This window comes from Haliaeetus leucocephalus, unplaced genomic scaffold (assembly GCF_000737465.1).
Source record: "Haliaeetus leucocephalus isolate CR32 unplaced genomic scaffold, Haliaeetus_leucocephalus-4.0 Scaffold992, whole genome shotgun sequence".
NCBI classification, from domain to species: Eukaryota; Metazoa; Chordata; class Aves; order Accipitriformes; family Accipitridae; genus Haliaeetus; species Haliaeetus leucocephalus.
This window is the reverse complement of record NW_010973428.1, coordinates 3,089,423-3,106,447: the sequence shown is the minus strand read 5'-3', so window position 1 is coordinate 3,106,447 and position 17,025 is coordinate 3,089,423. Positions and strand designations below refer to the sequence as shown.

Below are 17,025 nucleotides of genomic sequence, written 5' to 3'. Positions count from 1 at the left end.
CCGCTTTTGCAGTACATTAATAGTAACAAACTGTTTGAGTTACTAATCTGTCACTTTTGTAACTGGTTTTTTTTTTCTGTGTAAATTTTGCGTAAAAATATAGCTAACACAAGGTATAATTTCTCTGTGTGTTGTCTCTAACAAATTATTCACGTTTTCTTGTAGGCAGAGAGGCCATCTAAAGTACTTTGCGTCTGGCAGTATATGTGTATTTGAGTTTAAGGCCATCCGACATTGATAACTGCTTGACTGTTTTTGCTTTCAGCTTGAATTCAGCCTGCATAATGAAAATGCTGTGTAGGTGGAAGACTGCAAGCTTGCACAGCAGGACAGCTTGCCCTCCTTGCTGGTTAAAAATGGAGACACAGTGCTGTATGTCTGCCTCTGCTATTCCCTTCCCCCAAGAAACAGTTTTTCTTTAACTATAGTATCCCAGTCTGATGAATCTTCATAGAGTCATTTATATAATTATTTGTAATTAATTTAGAATACCCATGGCACCTGCTGTTGTAGCATATATTATTATTATTTTTAATTCCTCCGTTGCAATGCTCAGTTCAAAATCTTGTTTCCAGCCAGTAGGTTAGAAAGTGTGCATGTTTTCAAGTGAGTGGCCTACCAGCAGAAGAGAGTGCTTTCAATAGAGTGAAATATTGCTGCCACAAAGAGAGAACTGTCATATCAGTAATAGGACATCGGGGAAGACAGGAGACGTTAAAAAAGGGATTTGAAAGGGCTTAATGTCAGTGCTCATTTGTGCCATGAGGAAAAGTTAGGCTCTGATGTTTGCAGCTTCAGTTCCCAGGGTAGCAGGGAGAAAGGCATCAGGAAATATGGTATATTCATCCCTTTGGGAGTGAGAAAGGCTGTTCTGTGTTGTTTAACCACATGCATAGTACACAATTAAATCATAACTTATTAAGTTGTACAGGAAAACACTCTTCTGCTCTCCCTCCCTCCCTTATTATTGACATAATGGCCTTCACTACAATGTTTTGGAAAGCAGTGGTACATAGGTAGCTTCACAAGCCTCTAGTACTAATAGCCATTTCATTTTTGGCCTGCTAACTTTAATGCTATATAAGATGTGCTATTTGATGTAATTTGCTGACTTGTCTCAGTTCCTGTGAAAACAAATATGCCACACACATCCAATGTTAATCAGAATGTGTATTTAGAGAAGACTTGGGGTGTTTTACAAATTTTGTGTGATCCGAATCTATGTTGCAAGAAAAAACAAAGTTAGGGTAGAAGGTCATTTGAAAAAAAGAAAAAGAAAAAAAAAGAAAACTCCCCAATTATGTCAGGTTTGCCATTATGATTCATGGTTTATCAGGCTGTACAGACAAAATCTCAACTGTGAACCTAGCTTTCTCAAATGCAAATGAACGTGCCTTGTTTTTGACCTTAGGAAGAATACAGATGTTGCCGCAAGCTGTCTGCCTCTTGCACGGGCTACTGGAGAATGGACACACTGTCTACGTTCATTGCAACGCTGGCGTTGGCAGGTCTACAGCTGCTGTCAGTGGCTGGCTGAAGTACGTGAAGGGATGGAGCCTGCGGAAAGTGCAGTACTTTTTGGCATCCCGGAGACCAGCTGTCTACATAGACGAGGAAGCTCTGAATCGTGCTGAAGATGATTTCTACCAGAAATTTGGGCATCTTCGTTCTTCATGCAAAATACAAGAGTAGAAAAGCAGAAGCAGAAAAGGAAGGTGAAGAGGAATCCTTACATTTGAACCCCAAGGACTTGGAAATCATGAGTCGGACGCCTGCCTCTCCTCTTCAGATTATAAGCTTGTCATAAAAGTTGTGAGAATTTTGTTAAAAAACTGCCTTTGAGGGTTTTGTATTTGCTTTCTTTAAGCTGTTATGATTCACGTTTTCAAGCCTTTTGCTGCAAGTATGAGACCTAGAAACTCTGCAAAGGGAAACTAAGATTTTCTTTTAACTACTTGCCTACAGGAACTAGAGGTTTTAGGGTAGACACTAAATAAGATGTGAGGTGAAATAGAGTTGGCAATATTTCAGTGACAAGAAAGAGAAGGCGTCTCAGAAAAACAGATACAAAAGCTGACTGGATTAAGGTTCGGGTTAGGTTGGAGCTGATCATTGTCAAAGCTGCTCAGTTATTTTAGGTGGAGTGTACGTTAAAGTGTTTAAACAAAAAGCTAATGTCTAATGCAGTGAGCTAAAATTTGCTCTCTTTGCCTATCTAGTTAATGTTAAATATTATGAGTTTCAACTATATTCTTTTATGACATTGGGGTTATGCTGGGATGTGGCATGAAGAGAGGAAACAGCTCCACTTACTGCAGCCTTACTCTGTTGCAGGGAAGGACTACTATTTATTACACTATTCTAGGCTGTGAGATCTCGAAGTCAAAGATACATTCTGGTCCATGCAGCACTGTACAGTGGGCTCCCTAGGTGCCAAGTCAATCTCAGCAGTAACCACTGGGCTAAAACAGGACCTATAGGAACTATGTGATAAGCCTCTGCACATGATTGACACCACAGCCTCTGTGTTGTTGACCTAGATTAATTTCTTCACTATAGCAAAAGTCTCTCCTTGTGCAAGCAGTGTGTGGGTGTTCACAGATGGTAGATTAACCGACTGAAGCTAATGCTGGGCTATCCCTGTTGGCTTTGTGGATGATTCCTAATGTTCTCCAGCACTGCTTAGTCCCTTAGCTAAACTAAGCAGTGGCATCAACAGCTTCCAGCCCTGCTAAGGTAAAACCAATTTGCTGTAGGTTAAGTCCAAGAGAGAAGGGAGAGAAAATATTTCCTAAGGAACAGAGGATTAAGGATGCAGAAACATAAGAAACCTAATTTCTATAGGTTTATTCTTCAGTGAAATCTCATTTTTTTCCAGCCAACTTGTTCCTCTAAAGACCCAGTCAGTGCCAGAGTACTTTAGTTGATGTATTTTGATTATCTGAATACTTAATCGAGAAACAATTAGATATGAACTGTTTATAGAGACTGTCCAGAATAATAGAATATATTTTATTTATCCTATACTTCAATCATCTTCAAAAGGAAAAATGTTTATTTAAGTTATTCTTTATGTGTGGTTTTGATCATTACTTTGTGTCTGATTTTTTGAAATGATACTGCCTGTTTAGAAAATGGATAAGTTCTCCATTAAATAAAAACATAAGGACAATTCTAGCAGCCCATTTTGTCATATGTCTTTGGTGCCCAATTCATGAGTAGCAAAAAGGGTCATGACTGATATTTCTATATAGAGGTGGGACCAGACACTTTAATGGTAACAGCCCATTTCTTGTCTGCTATGCTGTGTCAGTTTTGATGGGCTGTTGAGGTGGAAATCTCAAAAACCAGCACAGCCAAGGTGTGTGGATGATATGGCACCTCTGGTACCTCCAAAGACAAAAAAAGGGTTTCTTCTCCTAGCCCGATGCAGAGAGCAGAGGGAGGGTGTCAGCGCTGCTGCCTGGCTGTGGGGCTCTCATGCGAAGGCGCGGAGCTCCAGCTGACCGCCCAGGAGTTACCTTGTTTTGACTCAGTTTCAGATAAAAATGGTGAGCTCTTGCTACCGCTTGCCTCTCAAAATCAAGCGCTGGGAGGAAGAGGATGGCATAAGAAGTAGAGAGTAGAACTCACTTAAGTTTTGCATTTCTGTTGAGATACATTCGAAACCCCAAGATTAAAATGTGTTTCCAAGCACCCCTGACGGACAGTCCTTTCCATCAGATGCAACTTGTAATATATGTTGGGACACGTACTTGTGGGTTTGGTTCTTCTTTCACAGCTAACTATATTTCTCTTTCAGGGTTCTTGGGACTGAACAGTGCATAACATGGCACAAACAAGTAAGTATATGACTAAGTAAGTATAGCTGTGCTGTATCGGTTATTTCCTAATTCTGATGATAGCGGCAATGGAAGCAGACTGGTGCTTCATGAGTAGGGCAGGAATTCAAATTATACAGAAGCCACAGATTCAAGGAAGCCCTAGCAAGGGGTTGTTAATTGTTGTTTATTGTCATTTCAGCAAGGGGTTGATTCATTGCTTATGGTCATTTCAGTGTGCTTGTCTGCTGAACTGCTGGGGGACTATATCATACATAGATTGCGTTAGCCGATGAACTGCATGAAAACAACTTGCCAACATCATGTTAACAAAGAGTGCAAAGAGATTCCATGGCTTGCAGTCCCTTTGTACCTATTTGTAGCATTTTTTTTTCCTCATTGCCACCTTCCTGCCTGCCTCATTGAAGGCCACCCTGTTGAGTAACATTCATTCAAAGCCTTGTCTTTTGAATGCAACTAGGAATTTAAATGCTAGAGATACTTGCAAAAGGCTACAGCAACAGAAAAAGCAATCATATAAAAATATTCCATTTCTCCAACTGTATAATTACACAATAAATCTACATCAAGAGATTATCTATTACCATTCCAATTTGTAGTATGTTCTTATGCTGATTGGATCATTAGCTCTTTCCACAGAGTAGCCTCTTGATGCAATTTGAATGAAAGGATGAAGACAGTCTCTTGTTTGTAGACTTGTATATTTCCTTGCTATTTTAGTCATAGAAGTGCTACAAAATTTAGAGAAGAACAACTTCTATAGAAAGAACTAGAAACAGATATACAGTAATGGTTATTTTAAAGTGGGGCCAAGAAGCCAAAATAATACACACGCTATAATGGGAACCAGGTAGAAAAATTCTGATAACTCATCACTGAAAAGCATCAGTTGGGGAAAATGCTTTTCTGCTGGTGTGAGCATCAGTATTCTCTGCCCTGTTACAGCCAGGTTTTTACCTCTGTTAAATTAAAGAAGAAAGTAGAATTTGCTGCATGAAATGGAAACATTTATAACTCCAGGTACTTAGAGTATCTCAGTGTCATTATTAGGCCAAACAATAGCATATATTCTTTCCTAGGGCTATGTACATGAAGGAGCTAAGCAATCCTAACTCTTACAAGTGATTTTATAAATAACACAGCCCCTTGAGAGATGGGTTGGGCTTTGAGGGCTATAGTTTCATGAATATTTTTCCTTTTGACATCACAAAAGTACTCATGAGAATCTTCTGCATGACATTTTTAGGTAGGCAATGCAGCCTGGTGAAAGGAGACTGGGCTGGCACGACTGTTGAATACCTTCCTTTCTCCCTTACTCCTTACTTGTTATTTCACACTTCGATCTTTGGTCCCTTTGGCACTTGTCTGCTCTAGTTGCTTAGGTTGTAAATTTATGGTCTTCCCTCTCTGTTTGTACAGCACCAAGCACAGTGAAGCTCTGGATGTGGCTGGGACTGCAGGCTTTATACCAGGCTGTACTCTGGAGTAGTTGGAAAGTCTCACACCTGGCAACTGAGTTGTGTGTGCTGTACAAAACCATGTGTAAACAGTGTCTCTGCTCCAGGGTCAATTAAAACTTGAGACTGCCAGCCAAGCTGTCTGGGGCAAAGATAAAGGAAAAAGATAGGCTGTAGGCCGTGCAGGAGCAGGTAAGAAAGTCCCTATTTAAAACAAGAATGCAAAAAGTCAGACTTGCTCCATTACCTACTGTGATGGCCTTTTTGAATTCTGATTTATAAAACCAACTGACTTTACTGGTCTGTAATTGAGAAAAAAAAATTGATTTGAAGTAGTCAAAAACATTTGCCATAACTGTATTACCCTCTTGCTTCTTTTCTTCTTCATCATTAAATTGCAGTGAGAGGTTTCAAACCAATGATAAAGTTAAAAAAAAAAATGCTTTAAAAAAATACAGTGGGGCTGTGCAACAGAAAACTATGAAGAAATACTTAGAAGCATAATAAGTACCACAAAAGCATATATTTGGCAAGCAAGCCCTACCTTCTTGAAGGATAATGAACATCAGGCTGCCCTTAGCTAAAATGGAATTGGATTAATGTAGCAGAGGACAGGATATAGATGACTCTCTCCAACTCTAACTGTTTACACTCTCAGTGGTAGATAAACACCTCTGCAGTTGTTTCTTTAAAAATACTCTGCTGGAAAAAAAAGGTGTTTTATTTTCCATATGGATGTAGCTTAAAGGGAAAGGGGCTGCTCTGAGGGAGCAGACTTTGGAACGGTGGACGTATAAAGGAATTAATCCTTTCTCGGTTGCTCAGCAGCACAATGACATCACCAACAGCAAGACCAAACCATATGACTTCATAATCAATCTTCTTCTTAAGTTAACAGAGAAAAGCGTTTTTTTCAAGGGCAATGACATTACCGTATTTTAGCATAATTGCATGGTTGTGATATAAGCAACCAAAATACATGTTGTTGGTCCTTCAGTTATGCTACATAGTGAATCTATACGGTGTTCATTCTTAATGAGACATATTTTCCTCTTGCTCCACCCTTTCACCTCAAGATCCTTCATTCCAGTCTTGACTGGTTTAGAAATGGTTTTGTGGCTAAAAATTGACATATTTGTAAAGATGAGTGATAAGTATTTTATTAAACCTTTTTTACATATCAAGGCTTGTCTGGGGATAAGGAAGTAAGAACTGTTATACCCTGTAAACCAAGGATGGTGACACTGTGAACCTTAGCCCTATATAATTCAACATTTTTGTGCTTAAACATGTTGTCTTATTTGGGAGATTGAATTTATAAAGATTGCAGGATAATGTCTGTGATTTGATAATTACTTCAATGCTGATGTTGTTATATTTACATCAAGGAAAATAGAAGGCCTGTTTATTCATGAGCTGGTAAAATATTAAATGATATCTCATTCTTGATTTAGATGATGTGAGGAAAAAGCATAAAACAGCTGCCAAGAAAAAAATGCTAATGCTGGGCAGGTTTCTGTGGTCTTTACTTAATGTCATTATAACAAAATTTGTTTTGTGCTAATGCAGTTTCAGCAGGGAAATAATTAACAGTCAGGCTATCATCCAAGGGTAGCAGCCATGGTTAAGTTGGGCAGCCAGCCCGAAGTCACTGCAACAAATCAAATGCTGAAAATGAATCCAATCTTCAAAAATTCAATAAAATACATAAGCACAGAGGTTAAGAAATGAATATAAAGATTGTATTTGGAGAAAGGCAAAAATATCTAAAGTATAATCCTAGCTAATGTCACAGGGAAAAATATTTAGTAGTGGGATAGCAAACACTGCAACTCACTTGAAAATATAATCAATGTGTTAGATAGAAGTATAGCTGGTATTTAAAGTTCACTGACCAAGTAAAGGGGTAGCACCAAACTATTTAGGCTTAAAAAGCAGTTACGATATTTAGCTGTATAAAGAAAGAAATGTGGAAGTGTAAGCTCTCAAGAACACAGATCAGTTGGGTACCCTCTCTTGGGCAACTAACTCATGGCGTGTACTCAAGCCGGTGAAGCTTTACGAGCACAAAAGTGGTTGCTGATGCACTGTGGTTTGGCAGTCATATAAATTCCTTGCATAGAGATGTGTTGTTCTGAAATAGGATCGATAAGGCTATGCTTTAGATGAACTGATGGGAAGGCACCTCTTAAAATATGCTCCAGATGGAAATCTAAACAGACATATGTCTTGATGGAGTCTTTCTCTTCACACGTGTCCTGCTGAAGCAGTAAAACCTCTTGGAGGTCTTTTGCCCCGCAACACCTGTGTGAAGAGCCAGAGTGCCAGAATGGGAAATTGCAACTGTGAGTAGCAGTGGCCTTGACACCAGTTAGCCCCTGCAGGTGAAATGGATTATTTAATTATTCTCAAGAATACTTGAGTGATTCTGTTTCTTAACGTGACACAAAGGATGCTCAACCTCAGTCCTCTGCCAGTAATTGGATGGGACAACTGCTCTTCTCAGTGCCTTCACCCACGGTGGCAGTGTGGATGCCTGTGAGCACTTGATCAGACACTATTTCAAGTACTTTGAATCTCCATGTTAATGTGGTCTAAATGATTGGCTTGAATTTCACTGGGAGTTACTTGTCCATGTCCCCAACACACTTTCCTGGCATGTGTGTGAGCATTGCAGTTTGATGGCACTCACAGGCAACACACAGTCTAGCGATAAGAACCAGGACTCTGATCTGGCCTTCTTCCCAACTGGGATATCTTACTCACTGGGAAATAAGGATGCATGAACAGATGCCGTCATCTCCAGTCAGACTTATTGTAGTTTTCTTGCTGCCTTACATGGCACTTTCCATCCAAGTGCCCTCTTCAGAGAATAACGAAAGCAATCATGATAGGGTGTTCTCAGCACCACTGAAAATCTCATTTGTGGTGTGGTTTTAGGTTTGGGTTTTTTTAAATTTAACTTAATTTAGATACCCAACTATGGGCAACTAAAATAGAAAATGCTGCTCTGAATTTCTGACATCTTCCACTCTTCCTAAATGGTAAAATAAATGCATTATTCTGCAGTAATTCTCATGCAAAGGATTAAAAAACATTTCATAAGGCAGTGACTAGATATACTAGACCACCAGTGAAAGATTTAGAAGCAGGAGTAGGAACATATATGAACTGCAGAAAGGAGTGGTCTGCTGAGATGAGGCAGAGCAAGTGGCCAGGTGGCCTTCCTTCCAGTGGTCTCATGTCAGATGGAAAGAAGCAGAGGAGAGAGCGAGGGCTTGGGACGCAGGCTGAGGCCACGGAAGGCAGGCAGTCCAGGCAGAGCTGGGGGAACCAAGAGCGGCTGGGAAATAGCCAGGACTCAGAGCAAAGGCTCAGAGATGAGGTGCGAGCATGGCTTGCTCCCTGGAGGCAGCGGTGCGACCGCCGCAGTCACATCGTCACTCTTCTTTCAGCGCACTTGGAAATCTCTCATTCAGCAGTTAGCAGACACGAGCAGAGGGACCGAGGAACTGCGGCAGTGAGACACAAATACGTCTCAGCACCCAGCAATCACCGAAAGCACACAATATCCACAGGAACAGCAAAGCCTGGCAAGCTATTTAACAAAATCTGCCGAGATCATTATTTCTGAGAGGAAAAAATTTGATTAGGTCTCTCTTGATTGCTGGGAACATGAGTTGAGTACACTCTGGAAAATGCTGAGCTCTGCTTATGGAACTGGAATCAATAACTTAATTTTAGCTGTAAACATGGGGGTTTTTTTGCTTTCCTGAAGAGCAGTAATTTCAAGGTGTCTTTCAGTGGCACCCTGATTTAAAAAGAAAAAAAACAAGCCCACAAGGAATCATACCAGAAATTGATATAAATTATATGTATTCAGGGTAATTTCTGTGCTTTTAATGATGATCATCCTGGTTTGTTGGGGTATTAGTGAGCTTAGAATGTGCAGTTATCTTCTTTTTATTCAACTACTGTCTTATGTTCCAAACTAAAACCTATGCTTGGGTAGCACAGAAAATATAAAAAAACAGCTAGGTTTGAAACTGTTTCTGAAACTGTTATGTTTTTTGTGCTGCTGTGAAGATCCAGGGTTCACCGTGTGCAAATTTGTGTTAAAAACCCCACTCCTGTAAAACAAACACTGGTGAGAAATGCAGTAGTTACCAGAATATGTATCCTGCTACCATCTGCTTTTCATTTGACAAGGCAAGAGAGAAAATTATTTGGGAAAAGTTGTTTAAGTCAAACAGAAGACATGTTTACGCACATCAACATACCTTTCCTCCCTTTTTTTAGCTGTGGGTTTGGGCAGACGATCTGCTGATTCTCCTTCTGTGCTCTGAAAAGCTCTGCTCAGGGGACATCTCCTTTAGATAGAAAATGATCTAACAAAGCACTTACCGCTTGTGGAAATTTAAGTACAAGAATAGTCCTGGGGATTTCAAGTTGCAAATTTTACACTTGGTGCCTAAGTGCTTTGCTGCATTCTCTACCTTGATTTTTGATGAGACAAGTTCCAAAATGGTGCATTGCTGCAACCAAAATGCCCCCAGCAAACGCCACGAGTTGTGAGCCCTTAGAAAAGGATAAGTACACTTGCTTGTTATATGACTGTGACTCAAACAAGCTGTGTAAGGCAGTAAAGTGAAGTGAGTTTGGTTTTCAAAGGAATGGGTGATAGTAAGTGTTGAAACTTCACTGCAAATACAGTACCTGACGACAGTGTTGTGCACATCAGCAGAGTTGTCTGAGCATCTGTGTTCATGTGCCACACGTCTGCTTGGAAAAGAAAGAAAATGAAGAGCAAGCCTACCAAAGATCAGAGTTTTCAAGACTGCAAATTAAACGGATGAATCCATATGTGTCAGATACGTAATGGCTGGAAATGCAAATGAGCTCTGCAGTGTCTTGGGGAAAGCCTGCAGTTTTTAGCAATATTTCTGTCATGTTATGCGTGAGTGTGATTTTCTCTAGCCTGTACACATTTCTGTAGTCTGTACACATTTACTCTTCTACTTTTCCGCTTGCTTTCTGCCCCTGCTTCTCCTCCCATTTGAAACAGACTCAAATACTACAGAAATTTTGAGGGAAATTGTTTGACTTGTGCAATTTTTATTCTCCGTGGGCTTCCTTACCCTATCGTGGTAACTGCTTATTCCAGATTTGCCAAATATGAGAACAATACTGTACCTACTGCAGTGCCACAGCTCCTTCTTTTCACCTGTTCCTTCATAGTGCTTGAACCCGGTGGGGAGAAGCCCAAAACCATGTAATGATTCTGCATGGCTCTGGATCACCTCCAGGAGATGTGCAGAAATCATAGCAGATAGGTAGATAGAAATCTCCCTGCTGAAGAATCTGAAAACTACAGTTGAGCGTGATTTTTTCCATCGGTCCTTAGACATAATTTGAACTAATGTGTTGTTTTTTCCCGCACCAGTTGCTACTCAGGAAACCCTTACGTGTTTCCTTCTCCTTCGGTGAAGAGAGCTAGTCTCGAAGAACACTTGGCAACTTGCAATGGTTGTGAATGGTCTTTTGGTCTCTTCAGCACACAAATACTACTAAATTCTGATGTGTGCCTCATGCAGAGCCCTTTGGAGCTGCATACCAGATACCAGAGCTACAGCGGTTTCCTATGAAGGGTTCTCTGCTTATTTTTGTATTTTTCTATATCTAGTTCTTTCATTGCCTAGGTTTTGGCATGGATGTGTTGAAGCTGTTGACTGATTACCATTGGTTATCGTTCCCCTCTGCTCGTGGCCTGTAGTACAGTTCCCCCAGCCGGTGTTCCCGGCTGTCGCCAGCAGCAGTTCTGCGCCCTGCAGAATGCCTCAGCTGCGCAGGAGCCGATTGCTCCTGGTAGCAAGTGACAAGTAGGGCTGTGAGGGGGTACCTGACCCTGACAGAACCAAGCTCAAGGCTATTCTGCTGTTTGATTTCATAAAATATTGAGTCAAATTTTTTAACAGTTAACCCAACACAAATGCTAAGACGAGCAGTCCTCTTTACCAGAGGTGCATTGGCATTTTACAGCCTAGTGACTTCTGAGAGGCGTTTTGAAGTGCCGCACGGTAAGTGGGCTGCGTTGAGTTTGCTCCGTCCTCCACTTGTCTGTCCTGGAGGGGAGGTGGCAGAAGCCCGTGGACCTCTGTTTGGCGGTGGAGCTTCGACAGAGCAGTGGGTGGCTCAGTGAGGACAGTCGGTGACAGCAGATTGCCAACAGCTGGAGATAGATTGGTTTGATTTATACGTGGTGTCTCCCAGGGGCTTGTAAGAATAAGATTTCTTTTCTGACTTCTGGGGTGATCCATAGGCCTAGCTTGTTTGCTTAGCTTGAAAACATGAGTTGCATCCTGGGGCTATCCTGGAAATAGGGTCTGAGACTTAATCTTGGCTTCTGTATTTCTAAAAGGAGGCTAATAACGTTGTTTTCCCGTAGGCCATGGCTGCACGAGGTTGCACTGAGGGTTCACCCAGCCGACACCCTGACTTGGATGGTGGCTGCAAGCAGAAGCCAAGGGCAGAGTTAGACCAGGGCAAACACAGAGGGTACTCTGCTGCCCCAGGATCTGACCATTTGTAGCTCAAGGGATTTCCAGAGTTGGTGTAATTTCTGTGTTTAGTAATCTGTAATATATCTCTATTCAAGTCCTTGCACAGTCTCCTGTGGGCATAAGCTTCAAGCATTCACAGTGGCCTCTGACTCCACAAGTCTGATACACACTGGAAGAGTAGCCACATTATTTTGTTTGTTTTGCAGTGCATTTTGTATCCCCTAGTTTTTCTACTGAAAGAGTCAGAGCAGAGTGTAATTAATCTCTTCTCCACCTTCTCCATCAGAGAAGCATGTGCTCTGTTAAGCACATATATAACAGAATATTAAACACTTGATGAAGTCCAATGGGAATAAACAAAACCATATCCCAAACATAAACACAAGCTCATCTGCAAATGCTTTGCTGACCATGAGGGCTCCAACAGTATTGCTGCGGAACTAAACTCATTTTATTCTGTTTTAAAGTGGAACTCCCTGCTCTGAGCCTTTGTTTAGGTGTAGACATTTCAAAGGTCACTTCTAAACCTCTGCTTTCCTTGAGACAAACTTTTTCCCTCTATCCCTGTTTGTTATCTGCTGCCACAAAAACCTTCTGGTTTATTAAGGTATTAAATAAAGTGTGCATGCCATTCCCACATAGCTTTCATTCTTTTAACTCTTGCTTACCTCTAATTTCCATTTGTTCACTGCCCCTGGTCAGAAGCCACCAGCACAAAGAGGAAAGTAAGCACCCGCGCTCATCTGGCCGTCTCACAGAGGCCTGGTGATACAAAAATCCAGCAGGAACCAAATGGTGCTTCTGAGTGATTAAACCACCAAGTGAAAGCAATCATTACATTAGCATTGCTGTGTGGCTCCTTTGGTGCTTGCACTACTGTAATTCTGGTGAATTATTTTATTTATAAAAATCCTGATGCATATATGCATAGATAAAAGACCTAGAAGTAATGAAGGATAACTTAAAGGAATGAGAGTCCTCATGTATGTGCCCGAGCATGTTTCTGATTAATGCCTCCTAAAGTCCTTGTCCCAGTCCCCATCCCTTTCCCCAGAGCTTTATTTCTGGGTATATGTGACCTACAGCAGTTGTAGTACCCCAACTACAGAGCGGGCAGCAAGAAGTTTCTTAATAAGCTTTTTTCTTTTTATTACAGCTGAAAACTGAATCAAACCACGTAAGTTTTAGGGACCAGATGAGGCTATATTGTCGGGTGTCCCAGCTGCCATATGCCACCTGCATGCTGACCGAGGAGTCACCTGGAGATACCTAAAAGAAAATCAGAGGGCAGATGCAAATCTGATGCCTACGCCTAGCTTGGGAGAACTTCAGGTAAACACCTCTGCCCGCCTGGGACACGGAGCATCGCATCGTTCCCGGAGGAGACATCTCTCCTTTGTAATGAAGTTGCTAACTCACCCTTGTCTTTCAGGGTGGTGGGGAGGGGGTGACAGCTGTAGTGCTTATTGTGATTATCCAGGGCTTAAAATATTGGCCTAGAAAATGGGACCCTCGGCTTAATTCACTGCTCTGCCCAAAATGTTTCAGACCATGTCTCCCAGGATGTGGCCCTAGACACTGAGTTGTATAGCATGTGAAGGAAATTTATGTTATAGAGCCTTAACAAGCCAGAAACGTCCTGGAGAGCGGGAAGGACACCACCAGACTCCTTGTCAACCATGAGCAGCCTTGTCTTTAGATCCCACCATCTCTGTTGTGCTTTCCCTTTCTCTGGCCCAATGAAAATTCAAATATGTTCTTGCAGGCTGGCACAGCTCAGGCGTGATGCTGGAGCTGGGGGGGAGTGGGTGACTTGATCCTGCCATGCTGCAGCCTAGCCTAGAGCTTAGGGATAAATCAACTTGCAGATTTTATGCTCATTTCCAAAGCAAGCGTTCTTATGAGTAGGCTATTATGCCAAAGATATCATAATAATCCCTGATATTTCAGAAGAAATGAGAGAAGTGGTGGCATATGCTCACATCAGCATTTAAGATACCCACAGCCAGTAAGTGATATTTGTGCTCTGAAGCCTAAACTGTCTGAAGTGTCTTCAGTGTTGTAAATCCCATCCCTGGTGGCTGATGTACAGAAGATGTGGAAGTGCTCCCTGCTGGCATTGCTGGCACCCCAGAAACTGAGGGGGTTTTTGGATCTCGGCTCCTTCTGAGGCTGTCATCTGTCATCAGAGACAAAAAAATGTGTGTATGTGCAATCCCTGTTTTATTCAATAGCTTGCAAACATTTGCTAGAAAGAAAGAAAAAAAAAAAAAAAGGAGAAGAGGGAAGGTTGGGTGCTGCTCACCAAATGGGAAATGTTTCCTTTCTTCCTCTTAGCCCATATAAGATAACCAAATACTGCCAGCAAAAGCTGTAGTTCAGAATGGAGAAACATCATAGGTTCATAATGTAAAGAATTTTATTTTCCTGTTGTCTTTTTCTTCTTTTCCCCAAATGACCAAATGATTTAAATAAAAATTTAAAGGGGAAAACTATAGCTGCAGAGCAGTCATAGGAAACCCAGTTTACTGGTGGTTTTCTAAAAATGGTGGTGACAGGGGAAAGAAGAAAAGGAAAGAGAAAGGGCACATGCCTTTGTAGCCTTTCCCACACTCTTCATCTGCTGCCCTCAAACAGCTTGTGCCACAGTGGGGGAATTCTGAACTAGGCTGAAGTCCCTCAGGAAATATATTCATGAAAAACAGGACATAGAAAATCATGACCTGAAAGTGGATGTCAAGGTGAGGGATGATTTTTCGGTTGCTGTTGGAGTTCACTGCAGTCTGGGAGAGCTCCACTGTGCACAGACGGGCTGTGCCCTCCTGGTGGGAAGTGCCCACGTGCCAGGGGAGCAGATTTGAGGGCAACCTCACAGCAGAGACCGGCCCCTCACCACAGAGCTATAAACAATCTTTAAATACCCTGGGCCCAAGCTGGTGAGTGCCCACTGCAGCGGTGTTGTGGGCACTGGCAGTCCAGACTCCTCGCCTGGGGCACGTCTTGCCCTCAGGGAGAAAAAGGAACGGAGAAAACAAAAGCAAAGCCAGTGTAGGGAGCCCCTTGCTCACCATGGCGTGCCCCTACATCTCTCCACGGGGATTAGCATTAGGCAGAGTTTATAGAAATGTCAGCTGTTGTGGCCTGGCACAAAACCAGAGACAGACTAATGCTTAAAAAAAACCCCACACGAACCTTCTTATATGAGGAAGGTTTTGAAAGTCATCACAAAATGTGTTTGGGATATCGCGATGAAATCCTGCTCAGCCTCCTGCCAGCAGGTTGCAGAGAGCAGGGGAGAACCCAGACCTTCTGCCTGCCCACCAAGCCAGCCCACTGCCTGTCTGGGCAGACAGGCAAAGACAAACGCAAAGAACAGTTGTTAATTAATTTTATAAAAATAGGATATCTGGAGAAACCAGCTTGAAAAGGAAATGAGAGACCTGGAAAGTGAGGGAAAGCACACCAGGAGAAGGAACTATGCAAACACCCGTGTGTGTATGGTTTAGCAACTCTGTCAAAATGTTCCCAGCATACCCAAGAAAGTAGGGGGAAAAAAGCTCTAGCTTTACAGATCCTGGTGTTTGTGGAATCCTAATAAAAAAGTCTGTTGCCCACCTAGTCATGAAAGTCTGCAGTCCACATACGGGCCCAAACATGAAATGCTGGGGTTTGGGTTTTTTGTTTTGTTCTGTGTCTTGCTGACTGAAAAATATACATGATATGGGGGAAATACAGAAATCCACAGAAGATCTTTTTATTAATAATACCTTCTGTGGTGCTTACAGTTTGCCTTTGCCATAGGCTTGTTCTTCTATGCTGTATCATAATGCTTTTGCACTTGGCAAAGAGCAGCCATTTACCCTGCAAGTGGCCATATTGTAACTGGGAAATTTCCTTAAATTCAGCTATATTCTCTTCTACTTCCCCCCGAGATACTCCTGAGGGAATAATACATTCTCATATCACAATATTTCACATTCTAACATCTGTAAGTTACTATGAAGAGGAGGTAGGATGAACCTCCCCTACAATTTACCTCATATCTCACATAAATTCCGTGATTAACTCTCTAACAGGGAGATCTTGACAAGAGAGCCCAGGGAGCTCCGATAACATTTTGCAGGGAAAACACTTTGCTGTGGAAAGGGCAAGTTCCTGAGAGACCCACCTAAAAGCGCCGTTGTCTTGGTCCCACTTGATGGAGCAGACTGTGCCAGGGCTACGTGGCCCCAAGGCACCATGTGTGTGAGAGCAGGTTTCCTCCATCGTTGCTCATCCTCTCTCCCTGGAGATTTCAGGTCACAGACCTCAGCAAGCCAGGATTTATTTCCTTTGTTCCTTTTACCTCTCCAAAAGTGGGTAAAAACGTGTACCTGTAGAAACCCATATTTCTTTGTATAGTTTTGGGCAAGGGCAATTTTTTTCAGCTCTCTGTCTACAGAGCAGCCAGTGCCATGAGCTCCTCTTGCTGCTGGGGCTGGATGGCATGTCTGTAAAGCAGGTGGGGATACTGGGAATGCAAATGCTGAGTGTGTCTCAGGTGCTTATAGAAAAATCCAAGCAAGCCCCTCATAATCTGAAATATTCTGTTTCAGTCAGTATTTGCCACGCTTGAATTGGTTATTCCTGGGCATACTGCCCTTTATCTGTATCATTTCACAGTCAATTCGTAGAAGAATGTCAAGCTGGCTGACTGGAAATCTTTGCTGTAATATATACACAAAGGGACGATCTGTAAACCCGACAGCGGAGCAGATATTCACACAATTCATTACTTCTGGCTTGGCTAGAACTGGCGAGGTGAAGAGTTGCTTACCGCTGGGATCAGGGAATTCATAGCCTGCCACAGGTGGTTGCTTTGCTCAGGACCATAAAGATTAACACATGGAAACATAATGATATCCTGCTTTGTAGTTCAGGTTAAAAGTTTCATTGATCTCACAGGACTTAGCACTGCTTCGAATGTGCAACATCTGGCCTATAAGAAATAGGAGCACACACAAGTGAAATAGATACATTGTAAAAAGTGAGAAGTAAAGATTAAGATGCTTTGCCAAAAGTGTTATGGATTTAAATGTTGATCTACACATCAGCACCTTCTTTCATTACCGACTAATGTGCAGGACTGGGAGTCCCAGAAGAACTGTTGTAACAGCGTTCGTGTTC

At 42.0% G+C, this 17,025-nt stretch overlaps 1 protein-coding gene across 2 annotated transcripts in view; it reads left to right on the top strand.

Moving 5' to 3' along the window:
- Positions 1 to 17,025, top strand: part of EPM2A (epilepsy, progressive myoclonus type 2A, Lafora disease (laforin)) — a 57,827-nt gene that overhangs the window by 38,134 nt on the left and 2,668 nt on the right. Inside the window, exons 4-6 of one of the 2 annotated variants that reach the window (XR_775437.1) lie at positions 1,412 to 1,715; positions 3,803 to 3,842; positions 13,016 to 13,191. Coding sequence is in view for 1 of the 2 variants with exons in the window: in XM_010584502.1 (XP_010582804.1) it covers positions 1,412 to 1,692 (281 nt within the window). In the remaining variant the exon portion in view is untranslated. Of the gene's footprint in view, positions 1 to 1,411; positions 2,907 to 3,802; positions 3,843 to 13,015; positions 13,192 to 17,025 lie in introns of those variants that run through there. The other variant, XM_010584502.1, reaches the window with a different exon arrangement.